The sequence below is a fragment of the Spinacia oleracea genome, chromosome 3, assembly GCF_020520425.1.
Source record: "Spinacia oleracea cultivar Varoflay chromosome 3, BTI_SOV_V1, whole genome shotgun sequence".
NCBI lineage: Eukaryota > Viridiplantae > Streptophyta > Magnoliopsida > Caryophyllales > Amaranthaceae > Spinacia > Spinacia oleracea.
The window spans coordinates 30,146,697-30,170,825 of NC_079489.1; the positions used below are offsets into that span (position 1 = coordinate 30,146,697).

At 37.3% G+C, this 24,129-nt stretch overlaps 1 protein-coding gene across 1 annotated transcript; it reads right to left on the reverse strand.

Annotated features, from left to right (window-relative positions):
- Positions 1-5,650: 5,650 nt before the first annotated feature.
- Positions 5,651-19,696, reverse strand: LOC110788808 (GTP-binding protein OBGC, chloroplastic). Its single transcript, XM_021993444.2, has 6 exons — positions 18,580-19,696; positions 15,773-16,046; positions 14,277-14,568; positions 7,937-8,096; positions 6,441-6,549; positions 5,651-6,263 (listed from the first exon to the last, which is right to left on the reverse strand). The coding sequence occupies exons 1-6, from the start codon at positions 19,626-19,628 to the stop codon at positions 6,168-6,170; spliced, it is 1,980 nt and encodes a 659-aa protein (XP_021849136.1). The 5' UTR covers positions 19,629-19,696; the 3' UTR covers positions 5,651-6,167.
- Between the last annotated feature and the right edge of the window lie 4,433 nt (positions 19,697-24,129).

Consider the following 24,129-nt stretch of genomic DNA (forward strand, 5'->3'; position numbering starts at 1 on the left):
TTAGTTTGACCGAGTTGTGAGCATTGAGCATAATCCCTTCCCCTGGTGAATGTAGCAAATACCTCGACACCCTTTTAGCAGCTTGCAAATGTATAGTGTTGGTGAATGCATAAAGTGACTTCACACATGAACTGTAAATGCAATCTCATATGAGTCCTACCATATTGATTGATCAAGTCAAGTGTATTTTTCTTTTGTGACATAAATATGCCTTGATCTGATCTGCTAACCTCAATCCCCAAGAAAGAGCTCAGTTCTCCCATATCTTTCATGTAAAATGATGTAGGCAAAGATTTCAAGTAAGAATAAGAGCATCCACATATACTAAAATTGCCATAAACATAGCCCATGACAGTCTGGTAAAGAGAATAATCTGTTTTGGATTGCTTGAATCCAAACCCTATTAGTGCTGCTGAAAGCTTAGCGAACCGTTGCCTTATAGCCTATTTTAGTCCATACAGAGACTTTGTAAGCTTCAAAACCTTCTTTTGTGATAATTGCTCTCTATGTCCTGTACTAATACTCTTTCCGAAATAAGTGTATTCCTGTGGAAATTTCATATACACATTTTAAATCAAAACCACCATGTAAGAAGGCATTCTTCACATCCATTTGATATGCTATCCATCCTTCCAGAGCAGCCACAACAAGAAGGTTTGATCATAATCCAAGCCGCCCTTGCATATTTCCAAAAATCACAAGTCTTGCCTTATGCCTGTCAATCCTTCCATCTTCATGAAACTTAGTGCTGTAAATCCAATTGTTTGTTAATGCCTTTATTCTAGGTGGCAAGTCAGTAATCACCAATGTTTCATTTTATTATAGGGCCCTTAACTCTAGCTTCATTCATTGCCTCAATCTAGTGATTTCCTTCCTCGACTGCTTGTTTGTAGATTTGTAGATCTTCATGCAGCTCTAAACTTGCTAAAAAAACATGAAAAGACCTTTCTTGCTGGTGGAAAAATGTCATGATTTGACCATACTTTAAAAAAGGAGTTACTTACTTTAATTAGTGAAAAAGGAAGCAAGAATGGAAGAAATCAACCAAGATTTGAGCTCCAACCAAATTCTTTCTCTCAAGAACTCTCTGTAGTTCGAAAATGGAGGAATAGAAGTGAGGAAGAAAAAGGAAGGGGGCCCTGTGATCGGTTTTAAAACCAAGCCCAATGGTTACCTCTGGGCCTAGCGTTATCCGCTGGGCCCAGCAGAACGCGCTGAGGGCTGGCGCGTGTCGCCAGATTTTCGCTTCATCCACCAGCTGCCACTTGTCATCCATGCGCGACTGCTCGTGTGCTCATGTTTCGTTTCCCTTTTCCCACCGTTACTTTCGCTCGCGCGGGACATTTCAACAAAAAATTTCCCCTCTCGGCTTTTTTTACCGAACATTGTGGAAGCGGTTCGTCAACCCGAGATTTTACCAAATTGGTAAATAATCATCTATTCATCCGCCCCTTCTAAAGTGGAGAGACTGTTTCTTCAACTCATTAGACTCGTCAACAAGATCAACGATGTCTTCAAAAAATGTGAGACATGACATGCAAACGCATACTAACGTTTGTTCTTTTGCAGGACCTGGCGAACAAAGTTGTTCGGGATCGCAGAACATCCTTAACCATTTTCTGTCCTGCATTCGAATACTTTGAGCTTCATTTAATACGACTAAGCCTTGACTCGGTCTTTTAAACTCACTCAAAGTGGGGGCTTCTGTAGACACCTAATTTGCGTCTACCCTAAGGTGTCCTATGATTGAACCAAAATCAAGGTTGCTTACTTGGTCTGGAGACTTAATCATGTGGATCCGCAATCACGAAAAGGGCAAAAATGTCATTTCACTTCTTCATCAAACATCAAAAACATCTATCAATTTCTTTTGGGATTGGTCCATACTGAAATTCCCTAAAGTCCAACCCATTAATGACACGGATTAACCTAATTAATTCGTCGTCATTAACATTCTCAAAATCTTTCAAATTATCTCAAATCAAAGTTAGCGGTCACACTGGCTACCACGCACGCTGCTGGCTTTAGCGGTCCACGTTGGGCCCAACGTTAACCGCTGGCCTCGACGGATGCTCCACCTATTTAACCTAATGTCTACTATTTTCCTATGAATACAGTAGAAATTAGGTCATTAATCATTGTAATACGCCGTATTTTTATTATTTTATAAATATAATTTTAATATATCTATACTATATATATTAAAAGGCGTCTAAAAGAAAGTATACGTGCCACATGGTGCTCTGCTTATGGGTCGTTCTTTCATGTACATTAAAAAAATGACAAACATGATTTGCGTAAGGTTTGAACCCCTGGCCTTGAATTTAAACAATAAAGCTTTTACCACTAAGCTATTGCATGTGTCATGTTATTATTGCAAAAACAAATAATATAAATAAATGTGAATTTATTAACGTAATAACCCGGAGCATTTCCCGGGCCTAAAAACCTCGTTTATAATTTAATAAAGCATTTTAAAAGTATTTATGTGATTAATGAATCATATAAACAATAAAAGAGAATTCAAGTACATTAAATATTTATTAAAGTTACTAAATGCATTTTAGAAAAGAAAAAGGTTTAAAATATTTCCTTAAACAACAAAACTTTAATTAAAAGGATGGCAAAAGTAAGTAACCTAGGGTTTCCTAAACCTTACTTGAGGCCAAAGTAAGGGTTGGTATAAATACCTAAGGATTCATGGAAATTTGAAGCCTAAATACACTTCTCTCTCTCTCTCTCTCTCTCTCTCTCTCTCTCTCTCTCTCTCTCTCTCTCTCTCTCTCTCTCTCTCTCTCTCTCTCTCTCTCTCTCTCTCTCTCTCTCTCTCTCTCTCTCTCTCTCTCTCTCTCTCTCTCTCTCTCTCTCCCCCTCCTTGCAGTGTGGACCGAGAAGGGCAGCAGCATCAGCAGTCGGCTGCCACTGCTGCCCCTCGCAGCCGTCTCAGCCACCGCCTCAGCCGACCTTGTTGCCGTGTGGTGTGCGTGTGTTTTTCCTCTCCTATTCTCTTTGTTTTCGTTGGTTTTTATAAAATAAAAAAAAACTTTCAAGCTTTTTTAATTTAATTAATTTTTTAGATTATTAATGATGGTTAAATTAATTAAAGTCTATAGTTTTCATGCATAAAAATTCATATTTATAAATTAATTTAACTATGCATGTTTTAAACCCTAAAGGATGTGTTTTTAATGTTCTAAATTCATGTTTGACCTAGGGTTTGTGCATGTAATTTAATTAGGGTTAAAGTATGATTGTTTAGAGTTTTTAATGACTTCAAAAGTATTAAATAGTTGTTGAAAATTTATTAAAGGATGAATAATAGTTAGTTTATTATTTATTTTAGGTGGAAGCTTTGATTAATTAAGTTGTTGAGCAAAGTAGCACCTTTGAGAACATACACAAGGTACGTATATTTGTAGATTATGCTTATGTATGTATTATCATGCATAGGTTGTTTAATTTAATCATGTAGCATCATGTCTTATGTGAATGTGGTGGTTACTTGATTCAAGAGAAGGTTGTGATTCATATTTCATTATGAAATCATTTAGTAGAGCATGTTTGTCATTATTTAATTATGCAATCATGTAGTATGAATTATGCATGTGTCTCATCCATGTTAAAGTTAAGAATTAGAAGTTTATTATTTGCATGTGAGTCTTAGTACCCATGTAAACCAAGTTAAGTTTATTTGCATGTGAGTCTTAGTACCCATGTAAACCAAGTTAAGTTATTAATGCATGTGTGTCAAGGTACCCATGTAAAGTAAGCAAGTTTGATGTCACATATGTGTCTTTTTACCCTTATGATATGACAAGATACCGGTGGCGGGTAAAGTCTTGGCTGCTTAGTATGTGATTGTCTAGTAGTAGTTAATTTTGGATAAGCAAAAAAACCTTATGGACATAGGACCGTGCGGCGCGCTCCTACCTAGAGGGCGGTAGGGACGCAAGCCTTGTGCGGAACGAGTTCAAAGGGGCTCATGAAGCACGAGCAAGCAAGGTTTCTGAGAATGAGCGCTCTTGTCTTTTGGCGACAAGAAGGGACGCGGACGCCGATCAGGCACTTGTGTGCGCACAGCAGTCACAAGTGGGGCCGACGATGCGAGTGTATTTGTTTGTGGGACTTTGTTGAGGCAAGAAAGCTTAAAAACGAGCGACAGCACAATATCTATAAAGGCATACAACAACACTAGTGATTAAGCAAATGCAACTTCTAGTGAGAGGTACTGAGTCATACCCCTCATAGAGGTTTATTTTGAATTAGCACAACGTTAGTGATTAAGCAAAGGCAACACTGGAATGACAGTAACATAATAATCTTATCTAAAGCCTAGAAACTTCAAAGAAAAGTCCAAGAAAGTTTAGATAAGATCAATACAAGGGAAAATAAGAAAAGTACAATGCAAGGAAGGTTGGATTCTAACACTTAGGGACTTACGAGCCTTCAATAGGACGCAATCACGTAAGTAACGGATTTTGATTAAATTCGACGAGCGATTATGAAATAGTTAATGCAACTTTTAGCATGAAATAATGAATTGAAGTTGTTGAAAGTTTTTAGTTGAAAAGAATGACTTCTAATCCGGGATTGAGCCGTGAATGACCTAATTTCTATTGTATTTATAGGAAAATAGTAGAAATTAGTTAAAGAGGTAGAGCATCCGTCAAGCTAGCGTTAACGATGGGCCCACCGCGGACCGCCAGAGCTAGCGGCGTTCGCTAGTAGACCATTGTCTTTGATTTGAGATAATTCAAAAGATTTTTAGAATATTAATGAAGGAAGATTAATTATTTTAATCTGTGTCATTACTGAGTTGGACTTTTAGGGATTTTTGACTGGGACCGAGCCCAAAAGCAATTAAAAGACATTTGTAAATGTGCTTTAATGTTTTAGGAAGAAATGAAATGACATTTTTTCCATTCTTGTGATTAAATTCGGACAAAGTAAGCAACCTTGATTTTGGTTTAATCATAAGACACTTTAGGGGGACACAAATTTAGTGTCTACACCCTCCGATACTTAAGTAAGTATTAAGTTTTAGAGAGATAAAATGTTTACAGAGAAGGGAGAGCAATCAAAATTCAATTCATCGAAAATTTGGTGTAATCAATGCATCGATAATCCAACCCATTTTCCTTGGGAATTAGGGATACTTATACAACCTCCAATCAAGGGAAAACCCTCATAGAATTGAAAAAGCCTATGATTGGCTAATCATCTTCGGAATGACAAGTTCCACATCATAATATGATAAGTAACGGTTATTAAGCCTTGGGCCAAATTTGATTGCGACTATCCATTAGGCCTTGGGCCAAATTTGCCAAATTTGATGGTTGGTGACTATCCATCGGCCTTAGAGGCACATCTCAAAAAAAAGCTAAATAGGGCCAAGGAGGCGGGATATGTGACACATGTCGTGTTTTGATTGGACCATGTTGTCCATCTAGAATATCCCACATCAGAAAGCTAAACTTTTGCACTAGTTATCACTACTCATCATGTGCATTGTACTACCAAGACTATTTCTTTGGCCGTGTATTTGTGTCTTGTAAATACATTGGCTAAAAATGGCTTTGGGATGAGGTACAACCAGTTGTATGGTGAAGATTCTCCTAAAACATAGAATCAAATCACTAAGAGTTGAATATTTCCGGTGTACAAGGTTGTGCAACCATATCATTGACTTAAATTTGCAATAAATCAAATCAGATACATTATTCAACATGCAACAAGACGCACAAATATACATAATCGGTAGGCGACGACTCTGAGTAAACCTCAGCTAGTTTAATTGTTTGAGAAGGCATGAGAAGCTTAAACAAGTGGACTTATCAAAGATGAGCTAACAGTAAGTGCAGCAATGAGACAGTAGATCCTGATAGTAGGACTCGAAATTAGTCACCTTGAGCTGAGCACCAACAACCAAAGAAATGAACCACACCACTTTCCAGAGGCATAAATTTGTTGGGTGAACGAGGTGCCATGTTTCATTGATAGCAGGATCAAGTTGCCACAACTAGAACACAGGTCGTGTTGGCCTTACTTTAAGGATTTATATCTGCATAGGTATAGAACAAACCCAGGATGATTCAGCCATCGGTACTATAAGATGTCATGTCCCTCGCATGCTTGCAATGTTGGATGACGTTATTATAATGCATGGATCACTTCCAGCTAGGCCATCTGATTGAATCTGTTGACTTATTCTTTGCACCTGAAGAGCTAGCACTTCCGGGGGCATTGTACCATATTCGCTCCAACTGCATGACAGAAAATAATGCATTGGAATATAGTTAAACGGTGGCAAAAATAACTGAAACTTTCCATAGCAATCCAGACGAGAAGAAAATAGCTATCATTTTTCAGACTAACAGCACACCCAGACTTTAAAATAAGATTAAAAAAAATGAGGCAACGATAAAGATCTTGCAACGTACCCCTGCTATGTTAACAGTATCGCCTTCCTTCACACCACGATCAATCAAGGATTTATTAACACCACAAGCCTCGAGAACATGTTGGAACCTTTTATCAGAATCCACATAGCTGTTCCAAAACACAGATGTAATGAGCAGTTTGCAGTTTTTTAAGACAACTTACAGGGAGATTTAAGCAAACCCAAGAAACACAGGGAGAAAAACTCCTAACAAATTTCAATTGACTCGCGATTATTGTAGCCAATTTTGGGAAGAGGGAACATGAATTTGCCACTACAGCCCACTGGCAGTCAAACTCATTGAGGGAACATGAATGTAGAAACCAAGAGCAAACTGAATATTGGTCATTAGTTTAGCAGGCAAAATTTTCAATGAAATGTATAGAAAACTACCATGTAACTAGATTAACCTAGTTTTGTGTACAACTTGGATGCAACAACATGAAGAAGAAAGCATGACCAGTTTGACAATTTTACCAAACTAAGCCCTATTCTCTTAACCTTCACTTACCTATAAATATATTCTTTTTCATTGAAATTAATTATTGATAATTGAAATATTTACTGATTGAAACTGATGCTACCTGATTATAAGTAGTTCTGCGGACTGAACCTCATTTTTACTGATTCACAATTGTGTTTTGCTATACCCATTTACTAATTTATACGAGTAAGATTGATTCATATTGATTAAAAAAAAATTACTAATTAAAACTGATTTATACGAAGTACTCCCTCCGTTCCTAAATACGTGCCCACTTTGGACATGTACACGGTAATTAATAAAATTGAATGGTGTGTAAGAGATAATGATTGAGAATGTTTTTTTTTTGGGAAAGGAAAAAGTAGATAATTGTTTATTGATAAAGTACAAATAAAAGTGGAGGTGGTGATTGAAAAGTGGAAAAAGTGTAGAATGTGTAAGAAAAGGTAATAATGTTGTATAGAAAAATGGGAAAAGTGTATGGAAAAGTGGGAAAAGTGTATAGAAAAGTGGGAAAGGTGTATGTCCAAAAACGGAAAGTGGACACATAAAAGGGAACGCCATAAATGGGAACTGGACACGTATTTAGGAACGGAGGGAGTACTATTTTATTGTTTCTAGTTAAAGAGAACAGGGCTTAGTGAGCATATTTTATTGCCTGCATCAATTCGAGATTCTTTTAATACCCATTTTCTATTTGCGTGCTCAGCACTTTAGTTTTCCCTTCAATAAGAAAAAAATTCTCAGTAGATCCAAAAAGTTGTAGTTCCAAGGTACACCTTCTTAGTAGGGCACATTTTATGCTCCAATGGTCTTAAATCTCAAACCAAGTATGTTGGTGGCCTAACAAAAGTGACAGAGGGCTTCCTCAAAGATATCTCCAATCAGTGTTCAGAGGAGTTGATGTGTAGAGTCTAAACAATCAAAAACTAACTAAGAAGAAAGTGTAAGCAATATAATCATTGAAAGACAAAAATTAACTACATTGATGTACGTGTTGCAAAAGAATATACCTCCAATTAGTCATTTGAACAAACCTCTCTAATCCATCTCCAACCACATGCCACGTCTTTGAGCTACTATCATGAGTAATATCAAAATCATTGATAGGGAAAGCTCGTTTCTTCTTTATTTCCTCAGCCACGTGATTAAGATTGACAGGAGCAGCTAAACCTGTATGAATCATTGTTTGTATATAAAATATCAGAAATAGTTAGATACACATAACAGGGAAAATAGTTTGCTTTACTCCTTACGTTTGAGAACATACCACAACCATTGACTTCTATTGTAAACTTTGACCTTTAGCTTTTATCACTAGATATTACTTTGTAACAAAATTGATAATATAATTGATATACTTTAAAGTATTTAACAAGGGAACTTTCACATTTAACATTATGTGTGTGTCTCCTATTACTCTATTAGACTGTCATAAGCATAAGACCATAATTATACACTGACAAAGTGTAAATATTTTTTATTAGAAATTATTACTATTTGATTAGAAAGTATGACAAATAAGAAGGTATCACTATTTGATTAGAGAATAGAACTATTTGATTGGAGAATAATGAATTAAATAACGGATTTTTCATGAAATGCCCCTGAGGTTTGCCTTAATGCACCAAATACCCCTAAACTTTTCAGAATGCAGCAAATACCCCTGAGGTTTAGTATAAATACACAAAATGCCCAAAATGACTATATTCCGTTAACTCCGTTAACTTAAACTTAATTAAATTAAATTAAATTTTTATTTTTTCTCTTTTCCTTTGGATTTCTTTTTTTTTTCATTTTTTTTTTCTCTGTCTCCCCTCCCTTCTTCCATGTCCTTCTCTTCTTTGGGTTGGAAGCACCATGGCAGCCCTTCTCTTCCTCACCACCACCACAACCACCACACACCACCCTGCTATCCCCTTCTCTTCCTCACCACCACCCAACACCGCCATCGATACTAGCGTACTCGAGCGGACCCGCCCAGATCGTCGCGAATCCGCAAACCCGCAACCATCCACCATACACCACCCCGCTAACCCCTTCTCAAATCTGTAGCCGCCGCCACCCGCAAACATCCAAACCCGCAGCCGCTGCAACCAATCAACACTGCGCCCGCAAATCTAACAATCTTGTATTTTAGGTCCTGATTTTTCTAGAATTGAGTTTGCTTAATTCTTATAGAAATTAGGGAATTTAAATGGAGAGTTGAGGAATTCAATTGGAGAATTGTGAATTTTAATTGGGGAATTTTGAAGGTTGATGCGAGGAGAGAGAAAGCTTGAACTATCTTCAATGGTGGTTCCATGGCAGTGGGGAGAGAAATAGAAGGGAATGGGCGAGATGCGAGAGGAGATGGAGATGGTGGTTACGTTGGAGCGAGGTCGGCGGGCTAGCAGCAGGAGAGCATGGCATCTGGTGTTATTTGGGGGTGGTTGCTATGGTGGATTGGTGGTAATGTGGGAAGGAGAAAGAAGAACAAGAGGTGGAAGATGCAAGGATTTTTTTAAAAAAATAGTTAATTTTTTAAGAGTTTAATTAATTTAATTAAAGGTTAATTAATATAATTAAGGGTTAATGTTGGGATAAATAGAGAAAACGATTTATTAAGGGCAAAAAAGTAAACATATGCTAACGGGGACTTAACGTCCGTTAGCCTTGTGGGCATAGGGTATTTGGTGCATTCTGGAAAGTTTAGGGGTATTTGGTGCAGTAAAGCAAACCTCGGGGCATTTCATGAAACCGATTAAATAACTATTTAATCACAACGTATAACTATTTGATTAGAAAGTACAACTATCTGGTTAGCATGAATCATGGTGTAAAAACCAGCCCGAGTTAACAAGGTTTTGGAGGCTGGCGATACGAGATATCCCGAGTTGTAAAGGTGTTTTTAAAAACGGCGAGATCTCGGCCGGTTCAACCGATCCGAACGAATTTTGTCCGCGTTAAACGTTATAAACCTCACATCTACTCAGTTTTCAGTCGAATTCCCATGTTTTCGACAAAAAGAAAGGGAAAAATGAAAGAAACGGAGAAACTCCATTGAAATAGAGTAGAGAACTCCATTTTCAAATCTAAAACAAGAGAGGAGAGAGAAGGTAGAGAAAGGAATTCATTTTAATTATGTCGTGTGTACGGTTTAGAGGAGGGCCGGAGGGGTACTAGGGTAGGTAGTGAATGGGGCTTCTTTTTAAATTTCAAATTCCTACGCGACAACCGCGACATGGTCCGCGACTAACGCATCAGTTCCGTTACCGAGACTCCGCGACCGATCCCGCGACCGTGACCGATACCGCATTTTTTATCTATGGCATGAATACTAATTGAGCACAAAATATAACTATTTGATCCTAGGGTAAGGGATCTGAATGCTTGTTCTGAGATGAATTCTAGGGTAGGGGATCTGAATCCTTGTTCTGAGACCATCTTAAGGGTACTAGAACAGAATTGATAAGGACAGTAGTTAGGTAAGGGGTAAATTAAGATCTCTAGAGTTCGAGTTTTCTGACGTTAGTCAATGTGTTATCTCTTTTTCTATGTTGTCTATCTTTCAAATTATTCTCCATAGTCCATTTCTTCCTAAGTGACACACTTTCCTTTTCTGGCCGTTTTATAAATTGACACACTGCTATAAATGGAAAGGGACCCCATTATAAAATGTATTCACTTCACCGAACATGACCCACTAACTTTTCGCACTCTCACATTCCCCTATTCTTACAACCAGGGTCACATAATACGGTTGATACCCCTTCGTACTCCGATTTAATACGATTCGTACTAATTCGAGTACGAATTCGATCTAATTCGACCCAATAACCGATCTGATCGATTTCTAAACTTTTTCGCCATTGCTGATTTTGAAGCTTTGTCTTCTGCTTGAGAACGGGGACGGAGAAAGAAAGAGGAAGGTGAAGAGAATGAGGAGGCGAGGAGCATACCTTAATTAGCCGTTCTGTCTTTATTTTTACTTTTATTTATTTGAAATAAGCCCTTTTCTCTTTATCTTTATTACTAGAAGACAGCTGGCATCTTATTCTTTTCCTCTTTTTTCTTCTGAAATTTGACAGATTGACAGTTGGTCTTATAATGGAAATAAGACAGCTGTTATCTAAAGGCTGGTTATATTTTATATTTTACTTTCTTGAAATAAGACAGCTGGTATCTAAAGTCTGGTTATTTTTTAACATTATTTTTTCTTAAAATTGAATTGTATCGTATTATATTATAAAAAATCGTATTTAAAATTCCTCAAAACGTATTTGTAATACGACCACCTCTCGTATTCCGTATTCGTATTGCGTTTTCGTACTAAATCGTACTACGTATTAGGTGACCCTGCTTACAACATCCACTAACTTTATTTTACATTAAACAACTTATTTTATGGTCTCCATCTACTCGTTTCTTAAAACTATGTGCCCAGCGTGTCAGTTATTGCAAAACGGAGGGAGTAATACAAAATTACTTTTTTCTTTAAACTACCAATGAAATAAAAGTTAGTTTTTAACGCCAATGAAATAACCAATAAATAATTATTACTCCTTCCCTGCTATAAAAACATCTCATCTCCCTCGGCCACATAGTTTTAGGAGAGTATTGGTCGTGGGGTATTGTCGAGCGTAGGTGATAAAAATTTGGTAGTGGGCATTGTTTATAGACTTTCATTGAGGGGAGAAATAACTTAGAAAAAGGGACTATAATGATTGATTTTCATTAAGGTGAGAAATAACTTAGAAAAAGGGACTATAATGCTTGAAGGTAGGAGAAGGAAAGAACAAAATGTAAGGAAAATAAAATATTAGTCCCCAAAAGTTCTTCCATTTTCTTAATTATTTCTCTCCCCTTCCATGGCGTTCAATTCCAACAATATCCCTCCCCGTTCTTTTCAAGGTAGCCAGATAAATATGGGATCGAGATATAGAAGGGTCTCCAAGCAATGTGATGGTACGACTATCCAACTGAAATCGCATAATTTGTGACTGCCAATTATTGCTCACCATTCCAAATTTCTCCAACCATTCAATGCCCAACATTAGATCAGAATTTCCTTAGCTAAGGGGGAGGAAGTTCTCCCTCACAATCACCTACTCATTAAGTGTCACCAGACTCACCACCACCCCTTCGCACACTCTAGTCCCCTTCATCAACTCTGCGTTTCCCGGGGACACCCCAAATTCCAAAACCACTCGATTCGATCACCTGAATGCCCCACTCCTCCACTGTTTTAAGAGATATGAAGTTGTGGGTCACTCCGGGTTCTATCATGACTACAACTTACTTACCTCCGATCAGACCCATCATCTTCAATGCTTTAGGGTTGGATAATCCCACCACCGAATTCAGCATGACCTCCGTGGTTGACTCGCTAGGCCGTCAGCTCCTCCTTCCCGAGCTCACTCTCCCACTCGCTGATCTCTCCTTCATCCACTAAAATCACACTTAGCTCTTTCCGTCGACAAACATGGCCGATCACCCACTTTCCATCACATATGAAACATATCCCCTTTGTCTTCTTCTCTTGGAGTTTCCTTTTGGTCAACCTTTTGAACCTCCGAAAGGTCTTGAGTTAGAAGATGAATGATTGTGATTTACCGATGATTGAAATCCAAAAGAGCTAGTGGACCCTCCTTTGTTCTAACTTGTTAGGTTGGCATGATTGTTGGACTGGGCGTTGGAAGAGTGTAGGCCCACACTTCCCTTGGGTGTATTCGTATCTGGACTCGACCCGGAAGCATAGGACCCACTAGCGTTTGACTCGCGTCCGTAGATCGGAAAGGCTCCTAGTTGGACCAAACCCACTCCTAACATTCCTCCTCTTTTAGACCCACTGACCCGATTCCGCTCTTTGACCCGCGCTACCATCTCCATGGTTTGCTCCAACGTAAACGGGTTGAGCAACCTAACCTCCACCTTAATCTCTTCCTTAAGCCCATCATTAGAATACTTTCTGGAATATCAGTTAGAGAGGCTTCCATTTCAATAAAACGCCGCATATATTCAAGAACGATGGAAGTTTGTTTGGTAGACAACCATTGTTAGTGCAAGAATCCGGCATTTAAGGGTCGGAATCAATTAGATGCAACTTTTGAAGTCTATCTAAGACGTCACCGGTGTACGGTCGTTCTCCCATTGGTACCAATTTAGTGCGTCGATTTCCATCGGCCTTCTCATCTACACTCAGACGACACACGGTGAAGTACTTCTCGCTTCGGAAAACCCAACCATCCGGGTCTTTCCCTTCGAATAGAGGCGTCTCCATCTTCCGATATCTCCAATTACCTCATCCTTTTCCCCTCGAACACCTGACCTCCCTCATCCTCAAAGTCTCCCTTCTTCGCTAAGGTTTCTGCCTCGTCTTCTATGTTAACAAAATCTTTTTGAAAGGCCTGTGATGGTTTCTTAATTCCGGTCACTAATTCCTTCATCTCGGCCTAGAATTTCTTTTGGCCCTTTTTCATCACCGTCATTTGAGCTCTACTTCCTCGTCTCTCTAGGCCTAGAACTTCTCAACCAGTGTCTTCCAGAAGACAGTTAAGCCTTCCACCATATCTGTTGGATGGTATTCTCCATTCCCTCCAGCCTTCCTTCTACGTCCCCTTGTGATACCACTTGCAAGGAACTCAACAGTCCATTTGCAAATAGATAATTAGACTACAAACGAGAACAAAACACACTAGTGCTGATAGATAATTAAGATAGAGTTTAAGCTTAACCCGGAGACATTCGAGAGGTCTTACTCTCCCAGATAAACCAAATACTCTCAAGATGTGTAACTCTCTTTCTTGCCCCCCCCCCCTCCTTTTATTTACAAAATCTCACATAAGACAAAAGGCAATTAAGAAGATAAAGCAATATAGACAAGGGTCTTAATGGATATGAAGTTGTTTCTGTTTCTGCTTCCTCGGTGATTTGTCTCCTTGTATATGTAGCCTTGGTGGGTGTATTGCATTAGCCACTTGCACAGCGGAGCAAGGGAAACCCTTGATAGAAACGGAGTATTATATTTAGTCGACCAAACACAACGGAAGCATTTAGGGAGAAAAGTCTAGTGCTTTGCGTACTGAAAACGTAAGTAGGTATAACCTTTAGATTTACTTATTAAGAAAAGGACGAGGAACTCTTTAGAATGAATATTTATATTAAGAGCCAGCTAGATAATTAATGAAAAAAAAAGCTAATTATTTTTCTTGCCCTCTTTCTTGTTCACTAATTTGGAAAAAGAAATTGGCAAGTACCACAAACGGAACACATTATTATCCATTAAGTCTAGATGTAACAAATGATTCTCCAATCGAAGGCTAAATCAACTAAAAGCAAAAAACATGGAAGAGTCACAAAATACAAATTTACCTTCAACTTCTTTAGCAGCCTCCCTGATTTTCCTTACTAGCTCATAGGCAGCACAAACTACTTCATGGGTACCCTGTTTACTAATAGCACTCATGCAGAAAGGTTGAATATCCTCAGCTAGAAGGTGCTGCTCAAATGATTCCCATCTTTCAGATGCTTCAGGAAGATCCATCTTATTAAAAGCAACCAGATAAGGCTTTTCAGCAAGTTCAGGGTTAAATAATTCAAGCTCCAGACGAATTGCGTCAAACTCATATTCTGGCTGCGGAGATGAACCATCAACAACATGCACCTGAAATAAAATACAGACAGGGACTTTTGTTAGGAAAAGCGGGAAGAAGTAGAGAATTAGTAATGCATACGGATTAAGAAACACACAATTCTTAGCAACATGATAATAGACAATGGTAGATTTGTCTTGCATACATACATTCAGGTGTAGCTGCAGCCTATAGCCTTAAGAGGGGCCCTGTCTCCCCACGCACCACCACCCACTTTGCCCCAACCATAAATACCCTCTTATCATTTATCAATATTGAATTCCGTAAGCTTATTTTTGCAGTGAAAACAAGAATGTAGTCATAACAGTATAATGTATTCAAGTTAACAGCCACTTTCTCATTTTGGAAATGGTCATGTTTACCAATTTAGTTACATTTCTAAAATTGGACTATGAGACCTCTGAAGTTCAGATCCTGGATTCATTATGCTCAGAAGAGATGCAAAAGTAACCCGTCAAAGAAAGAAAAAAACTGATCAAACACAAAAGTGAACTTCATCCGCAAAAGGAAATGAATGAACGATGTAGAGATTCAAGTATTAGACTAATATTCCGTATAAAACGCCATATGATTTACTATAAGAAGCACATGGCTCATAACTTAAAAGCATGCATATAAAGAAGAAGCTATCAGATTGGCAGAGCAAAAATTCCCTTTGCTATCGCAGTACTCGAAAGACATATCACATGTCTTATTCGTCAATAAGCACAAGATTTTTATTGTTGGAGGCATAAAGGCATTTATTAGTCCGGATCTAGATTTTAGATCTTTCTTAAAAGAAAAGAATCTAAATTGTCATCTCTCCCTCATTCCCATGTCAAGTTCAGGAGACAACATCATTTTCGCCAATTCAGTAGTAACATTAAGAGGTTCCACCATCATCCTTATCCACCAAAGAGAAATGAAGATATTAGTTATTTAGGGTAATACAAATTTGAAACTTATAGTTCAAATTGTCATTCGCTTTGTTAATCACACTCTTCTAAGCCCAAATACTCGTGTCAGATCCTTGACACTTACATTTTTCATTTTAGAATTTACCAAAGATATGGAACTTTTTTTAAAGCCTAATGCGACTTCACACGTACCGAAGTCTGACATGATATGCGAGTCAGAGTAACATAGGTCAGCAATATGAATGTCAGACTTTCTGAGTCAGTCACTAAAATGCTAACGACTAATATAGCAAGGGGGGGTTTCTCAAATTTCATGTACCAGAACAGAACATCTTTCAGTATGCCGCAGAAATTCATGGCCTAAACCAAAACCTCGATGTGCACCTTCAAGCAAACCTGGTAAATCAGCTACAATCATTGTAGAATCATAGTCGAATGAAACTACACCAAGATTTGGAAGCAACGTTGTAAAAGGATAGTTTGCTATTTCTGGTCGAGCAGCACTTATCACGCTAAGAAGTGTGCTTTTTCCAGCATTTGGAGCACCAACAATTCCAACATCAGCAACAAGCTTAAGCTCCAATTCCAACCACCTGATTGCAAAAATGCATTAATCTCGATACTGACAAGTTATGCAAAGCCAATGATCACGATATAGCTGACTATATGCGTTCACGACAAAAGAGAAAGAGTACAGACAGTATCTAACTTTTAAGGACCAAAAATATACCTTTTGGGTTTACAGCATTTATCCACGGGATTTATGAAGTAGTATACTCTCTTGCATGTGTCAGTTTGAGACTGCTTTAGTTAGGCATGTGTGTGTTTATGGGATGTTAATATTGTTTAGGAAAGTATTTTTATGTCAAAAGTTCCTTTAGTATCAGGATTACTGTTCTTTTAATGTTAGGTAGATCTCTAGTGCTAGGTTATATATACCTAAGTATCGTTTAATACAAAGGCCAGGCGATTACCCTGCAATTTCTTATGTACAATCGATTGTACCGTACAATCGATGCTACTTTTAGCTTATTTCTTTGTTTTGAGAGCTCCGGGTGAGAAAATGAGCAAAAAAAAATGAGTGAGATTGTACCATGGATGCTTTGCAATTACCTTAATTCTACATGGTGTGGGACAAACGTTTTTTGGGTGCTATTCTGCTCGGAGCCTATAGGCGCTTGGTTGGGCCCCTTATTTAGCTATCTGTCATGTGCCCTAATTTGACATTCATGAGCTTTCCTAGTTTATGCAAGAGTCTCGGCAGGAGAGACTGCTTTGCATGTGGTTTGTTATTGGAAGGGTTTCCGGGACCAAGGTATATTGTTATGTGTTCATGGTTCTTTAAACTTGACGGGTTAATGTGATTTGAGTATGGCAGCTTGTTCACTTACTCAGGCGATCTGTCACCCTATGGCTAGTGTTTCTTGGTGTTTCCTTGAAAACCAAGAACAACATACCATAGCACGACATTCCACTGAAGTTGAATATTGTTTGGTGAAATAGTTGAAGCCTTGAAGGAGTTATTACTGAGCCTGGGGTTGCTACATCCCCGTGCTATTGATTGTGTTAGTTAGTGTGCTTTCAAAACCTTATATTAATGAGTAATCGTATTGAAGTTGATTGTTTATAAAAAAAAAATCATTTCATTCTGGATGCAACACAAGATGGCACTATTCTTTTTTATATTATGTTCTTGTGACACTTCAACAGGGGGATATTTATACAAAGTCTTTGGGTTAAAAGAAATTAGAGAATCTTCTCCATAATTCTGGGCATTTTTTATCCGCATAGTCTAACATAGGGAATATATGGGCATGTATGTATTTACGGGTGTTTTATTGTTTAGGAAAGTACTCGTATTTTAGGAACTCCTTTGTACTACGATTCCTATTCTTGTGATGTTAGGTTTGTAAATCTCTAGCGCTAGGTTGTAAATATACCTAATAATTGTTAATACAAAGGCAATGAAATTACCCTAATTCAACAAGAATCCTTTAATCCCACATGTATTCATGTAAGTAACTCCAATCATGGCACTCGGAGAAGTATTATAAAGTCCTAACACAACTTGGACACCTCTCCAAGATATTATACCCGCATCTCCCTATTCTCTGGAGCTTAAATAAAATGTACCCTTCGTCCCAATATAATATGCCAAAAATCTATTTCTGTCGTCCCAAAATTTTAGGTCACTTTCTAATTAGTATTTAAATACTAAAATTTTCCAACCACCCTAAATGTATGTAAACTTGGATAAAAAACTTGAGAAGATATGCACCTCTAGAGTTACTTTCTAGGTAATTAAACAAAACAATTTTTTTCCCTCTAAATGTGTGTCCTCTATAAACTCTTTCTTCAACAATATCCAAAGCTTTTGTGAACACATGTTTTCCATAATGAAATTCTACACTTCTGGCCATTTCTAGCTACTGGTCAAACTCAAAATTCACAAGACTTAAAGAAACGTGATGATCTAGTAGAATTACTGACTTAACCAATGAGCATTATGAGAGTAGCTAGGAACATGTAAATTGTAATACGTATAGATGATATAAAATTTGAAAAGAAAACATATATGCCATCTAGTTTCAGAAAGTTATCAAGAAACTTGACATTTAGACTGCAAATAACCTATGCATTTGACAGTCTTCTAATATCTCCAACAATAAAAGAGAATAAGAGTATGGAAGATCTTCTCTAAATATGCAAGGATGACAGGCTGACAGAGTGGAGTAATATTTTCCCAAACCTCAAGGAAGCATCTCTAATCTACACTCTACATTTTGCTCAAAACATATAAATGATAACATTGAAGATGGAATAGAGAAACACAACTGACGAAGAGAGACCAACAACTAGAATGATCATTGGTGTGATAAAAGCATAAATGAGCAACTAATTTTCAGCATCTAATGGTTTAAGAAGTTCTATACTTATTTAAAAACGGAGGTTAAGCTAATGAGCAACTAACAGATCACAAACCTGCAATATACTTCAACGAATAACTTGTTCATAACATTCAATTTTATCATTTGGAGAGCAACAAGTACCCATAAAACAGAAATACTACAAGTAATATACTTCAAAGTTGGTACTATTCAAGATTCAGAATGCAAGGCCACTCACATTTCATGACCTTCCTCCCCGTTTTCTGCAATCCTTGGCACCTTATTCATTCCTGACTTAAACGCTGCATTTCCTCTGCCACCTCTACCACCGGGCAACAACAATGCCCTCTGCCCTGGATGCAATAACTCTAACAAGACTTCGCCTACAACCCCATCCTCCCTCGCCTCTCGAATCACCGTCCCCGGCGCAATCTTCACCACTACATCCTCTCCTTTAGCCCCATTCTGGTCACTCCCCTGTCCATGCGACCCTCTCCCGGCCCTATAATGCAAGCAATTCCTAAACGGCAACAACGAATTCATTGCCCCATCCACCTCCACATACACATTCCCTCCTTTCCCTCCATCCCCACCCGACGGTCCCCCCAACGGCACAAACTTCTCCCTCCTAAATGCCACTACCCCATTCCCACCATTCCCAGCCTTGACAAATATCTTTGCCCTGTCGAAACATCTCATCACTGCTGGAACCCCCTTCTCTTTCTCTTCCTCATCCTCATCCTCATCTCCCTCCTTAAAACCCTCGAATTCTTCGCCTCCAAAAACAACAATTTCACCATCTTCTTCTCTCCCTTCTATATAATCAATGTCTTCCTCGTCAGAATCATAGTCTTCCTCGAAATCTTCATCTTCATCATCTTCTCCAACATCCGGAGTTTCATACTCCTTATAATCAAACCCAATGAGTTTTTCCCCATGCAATTCCTTACTGATTCTTTGCCCCTCCTCCGATTTCGTAACAACATATGAATCAGAAAGCTTGATTTCTCGGTAAGCGTCGATAAGTGAAGAAGCGAGAAAGTCATCTCTAGGTGGGAGACGAGTATAGCTAGTTGCTTCAATAGCGATTGAAGATGATGATGTTAACTTTTCGTCTGAGCTGCTGGATTTTGACTTAGATTTTGCTTTTGACTTTGAAGTTGATTTAGATTTAGATTTGGATTTGGAAATGAATTGGGGATTAGGTTTTTGAGAGGGGTTCTTGCGGTAGGGCTTATTGGGGAGAGATAAGGCGAGTGGGGAGAAGGATATGGATACGGAAGACATTGATATTGAGCAAAAGTTGAGAGATAGGAAGAGAGCAGGATTCAGGGGTTTAGAAATGGTCTCCACGTGTTCTGTTCCGGATAGAAATTTTGGCGCGTTTTGTTACAAATTTTTATTTACCGAAGTTAAAGTTAACGTAAAATGATTAAAAATTCCTTATATATATGTAAAAGTTATATCTGTTTTAGTGATAAAAAATTTCAACTTAATAAAATATATTTATTTAAAATTACTAATAATGTATAAAATTAATCATTTAACCCTTTAAAATGTTTATCTATCAACTTTTTTTAATAATATAAAACTTAGAGAAAACTGGATAAAAGTTAAAGAAAACTGGATAAAAGTTATTATACACCTTGTGCATGCATGACCTTTTGTACTTTGTTACTACTCCGTTCAAAATAATATGGATAAAGTATGATAGTGTTGAGAATCATCAAAATATGAATGCCCACAAATGTTGAATACATGCTACTCCTTCATTTAATGCTTCTCTTAGTTTTTCTTTCATCTATGTATAGGGTAAATATGTAGGTGTTGCAATATTTGACTATATATAATGCCTAAGAGCATAGTGAAACTTGCACTATAAATAGAGGAGAATGCAATGATCAAACCTATAGAAAACTTTCACTGGTTATTGCTTTGTAACTTCCTTGCAATAAACTATTTGTTTTCATCTCAATTCACAACACGTTATCAGCACGAATTTTCCATCAGGTATATTTTTAACCTATTACTCAAAATTTAGAAAAGTGGTATATATTATTAACAAAATATTTTTAAGGAGTATGCTCTATAGTTGCCCATTGGGATCCTCTATATCATAAACTCTAAACACACGTTTTAATAAAATAACATAAAAAGAGTTTACATTGCTACCAGTCTTATGATCAACTTGGTAAAAGGAGAAAATAGTTGTGTACTACATTTATGACACATGGTTGTTTTTTCTTATTCATGCATAGTTGTATATGTGCACTCTTGCGTACTACTTGCATGCATAGTAATATTAGCCATACATTATCATTACATATATATACTATTCTCTTGCATGCCTATATGCATATAGCTAGACTAGACTTAAAACAAATTTATTTTTGTAAAAACGATGTAGCCTTTATTTTCAGCTACATCTTTATTTTTTTTCTTCTAACCCACGATCTCTTAAATAAACTAGGGTTCTCGGACCATTACGGCTTGCATCCCGGGGGATAGGGAATTGTGGATTTATCTATTTGGGCTTTACCAATTTAGGCTAGGATTAGAATTTTGTTTTAGTGTTTGAATCCATTCCAAATTCAAACGTGTTTTCGTAATTCAAATTCTTTTCAACAGAAAATTCTAAAATTATTTTTGATTTCATAAATCGTTAAAATATTTAAAATGTAATAAAATAAATATACGTTAATTATATTTTTATTTTTAAAGTTCGTAAATTCTATTTAAATATAATTAACTATACGTTAAAATATATTAATAACATTTATAAATTTATGGGGGATTACATGCTAAGTTCCTTAAATCAATCTAAATCATGTTTTGACGTTGATTAGTTAATACTTGTGCATTAAAATCAATCCAGAGTAGTAATGTAGATCTAATGCAGTCCCTTAGCTTTCTTGTATTCGTTACGATGCATAAAACTAATAAGGACCGTCACATGTGCTAATGTTGGGCACTCCCCGTATTAGTAAATGTCCCCCAAACTAGACTTGTTCAACGGGTCGGATTAGGGCCGGGCCGGGCCAGAATTAAACGGGTCGGGCGGGGCCATGCCTACTTTACAATTTTTACGGGACAGGCCAGGCCGGATATTAAACGGGTCGTACGGTCTGGGCTTTCTTTCACTCTCAAATTAATAAAATAGCATCACCTGAAAGCATAATTCGATAATCCAACAAAGATGAGCAAAAATTTGGAGACTAATCAATCAACTAAGATGAGCAAAGTCAATACTAATTTCATTTAAGCACAGGCAGTAAGGATAGCACAATAAATCACTTTCTTCCTAACTCATACACTTATTTCCTAGCTTAATCAACTAAATGCAAGGCAAGTTTTACAATTCCATTTGAGCAACAGGACCAAAGGTAAAACTTTTGGAACTAAAACAAACCCAATTCCATTCAAAACCAACAGCAGCTTTCCAGCAGAAATGACAGATTTGATGGACACAAGAAACATAAAACATGGAATTTGTTGGATGATCTACCAAACATATACTGCAAGCAATCTGTAACAAAGAGAAAGTCCATATTAGTAGATGGTCCAAGGATTAAAAGTATGAAAAAAATGGTGATAAAAAAATAGAAAACTACAGGAGAAATGAAAACATGACATAAATGATCTGCAACCGGGAGACTTAAACCAAACACACAGACATTGATGTTTACATATGCAACTGAGTTATGGGTCTGCCACCCTTTACGGCACCTTAATTTTTATATCTCATAACATGCTTACTGTTCTTTACCCTTCAATTTCTTTTATGAATCGTGCTGGTTTTTAGATTTTACAACTTGACTAATAACTGATCAACAACTCTAGTTGAAAAAGGCGGTGTATTAGGAAATTTAACTAGCTACAGAGTATTATGTAACAGAGAAGTTACTCAGAAATGTAGTGCAATGACATGTCTTGAAAATACTTGTGTATAATGATGCTAGCTACTTCCCCAAGAATACATACCCTAACTCGAACTATTCCTTGCTCCATCAAGCTCAATGGTTTAACACATGAAGTTTCTTGTGAAGTATACATGTATTGCTGGAACAAATGATTTATCTTACAAACTCTTTGCACTTTAGGGCACAATTGTAACACCCCGACAATTCCCATTTTCTAAAATAACCCTTTTTAAATATAACTGTAGGGAATTATCAAAGTATTATCGCCCGTGTGAAAACGTAACGGCTTATTCAGAATTTTGCAGCGGAAAACATAAAACTAACTTTTAGGTTCATAAATAATCTTATTACATATTAGGTCCAAAACCAATTAACTGAAATAAGGAAATACGAATAGTACGACAAATTTCAAATTAAGTTAACAAACCAAATCATTTAAATAAGCAAATATAACTACAAGCTCTCTAATCCCGATCCCAATGATGCATCATCTTCAAACCTGTAGATGGGCAACTCTTATTGATCCTTAGAGACTGCTCACCAAAGATGGGTCATCACAGGATCAATAAGGCATAGCCATGATCATCACACACAAACAAAGCACGTAATCATTAAAGCTGAATACTACATACTAAAACAACAATAATCCTAGCATGATACTATCGGACTAACAACCCTAACATGATACTAATGAACATAAGTAAGGGCAGACAAGGCATAAAATGCATAAAAACACCATAAAATTAGGTAAAAGCGCGAATTTATATCGCATTCTACCCCTCTTAAAGAAAACGAGTTATACCCTCGTAACTCATCTCAGGGAATAACTTTGGGTATTTCTTCCTCAACGAATTATGTCCTCAATACAATATTCTCACTAAACTCATTCCAACAAGTAAGACTTCTACAATTCTTTCCATACAATGCCTCAACATGTGACATCGTAATGCTTGCATGGTAACTATTGATGCACGAAAATTCAATCGAACCTAGGTGGCCTTCCCAATTACCCTTAAAGTCCATAACACAGGTTCTCAACCTATATTCCGTTAGTAATCTTAGTCTGTCTATCGTTTGCAGTGTGGAAAGAAATACTCATTTTCAATGTTGTCCCCAAGATTCAACTGGACCTTATTGCCAAAATTTCAGACTTTTATGGTCGATAAGGATCTTACATGTTGCTCCATAAAGGTAATGTCTCTAATTCTTCAAAGCGAACACAATACCAGCTACCTCTAGGTCATGGGTAGGGTGACTAGCCTCATAAGGTTTCAATTGACACGACAACAGGTGCGGAGGTCAAACGCTCTTTTAAAATCTGGAAAGCTTCCTCACATTTCTTACTCCACTCGAATTTCGATTCCTTTTCCATCAAGTTGGTCATTGGTTTTGCTCTCTTCGGAAAATCTTTCACAAATCTCCTATAATAATCAGCTAGGCTTAGGAAACTTCGGATATCAGACACGTTATTTGGAGTAGGCCACTCACTCACAGCTTGAATCCTAGTAGGGTCTACAGAAACTCCATCTGCTCCACTTTCCCTTTCTACTTAACCTCATTACGCTTTCATGGATGTATAATTCTTGAGTTTAACCCTTAGCTCTTTCACCAATTCATATATTTCCCATCTTTTCAAGACAACAAATGATTTCTAACGATCCTGGGCCACTTGAATCTTCTCTTAAATTTATTCCCTTACGTAACATAGTTTTCAATCAATTTAGTCCTTCACTTTTCCGTCAGTGTCACTTATACACACATGACTTCAAGATTTGTATAGTTCATTTAATAAAACTAGATTATTTCTAAGCGTCTCCGAAATAATCCTCAAGTGTTTGTCATGCTCTTTCTCATTCCTTGAATAAATC

Coding starts and splice junctions, on each gene's coding strand:
- LOC110788808 (XM_021993444.2), bottom strand. CDS start 19,628: ATGTCTTCCGTATCCATATCCTTCTCCCCACTCGCCTTATCTCTCCCC. Junction 16,047..18,579: donor GGGGAGGAAGGTCATGAAAT/GTGAGTGGCCTT, acceptor TTTTGCAATCAG/GTGGTTGGAATTGGAGCTTA. Junction 6,550..7,936: donor GTTCAAATGACTAATTGGAG/GTATATTCTTTT, acceptor GTTTTGGAACAG/CTATGTGGATTCTGATAAAA.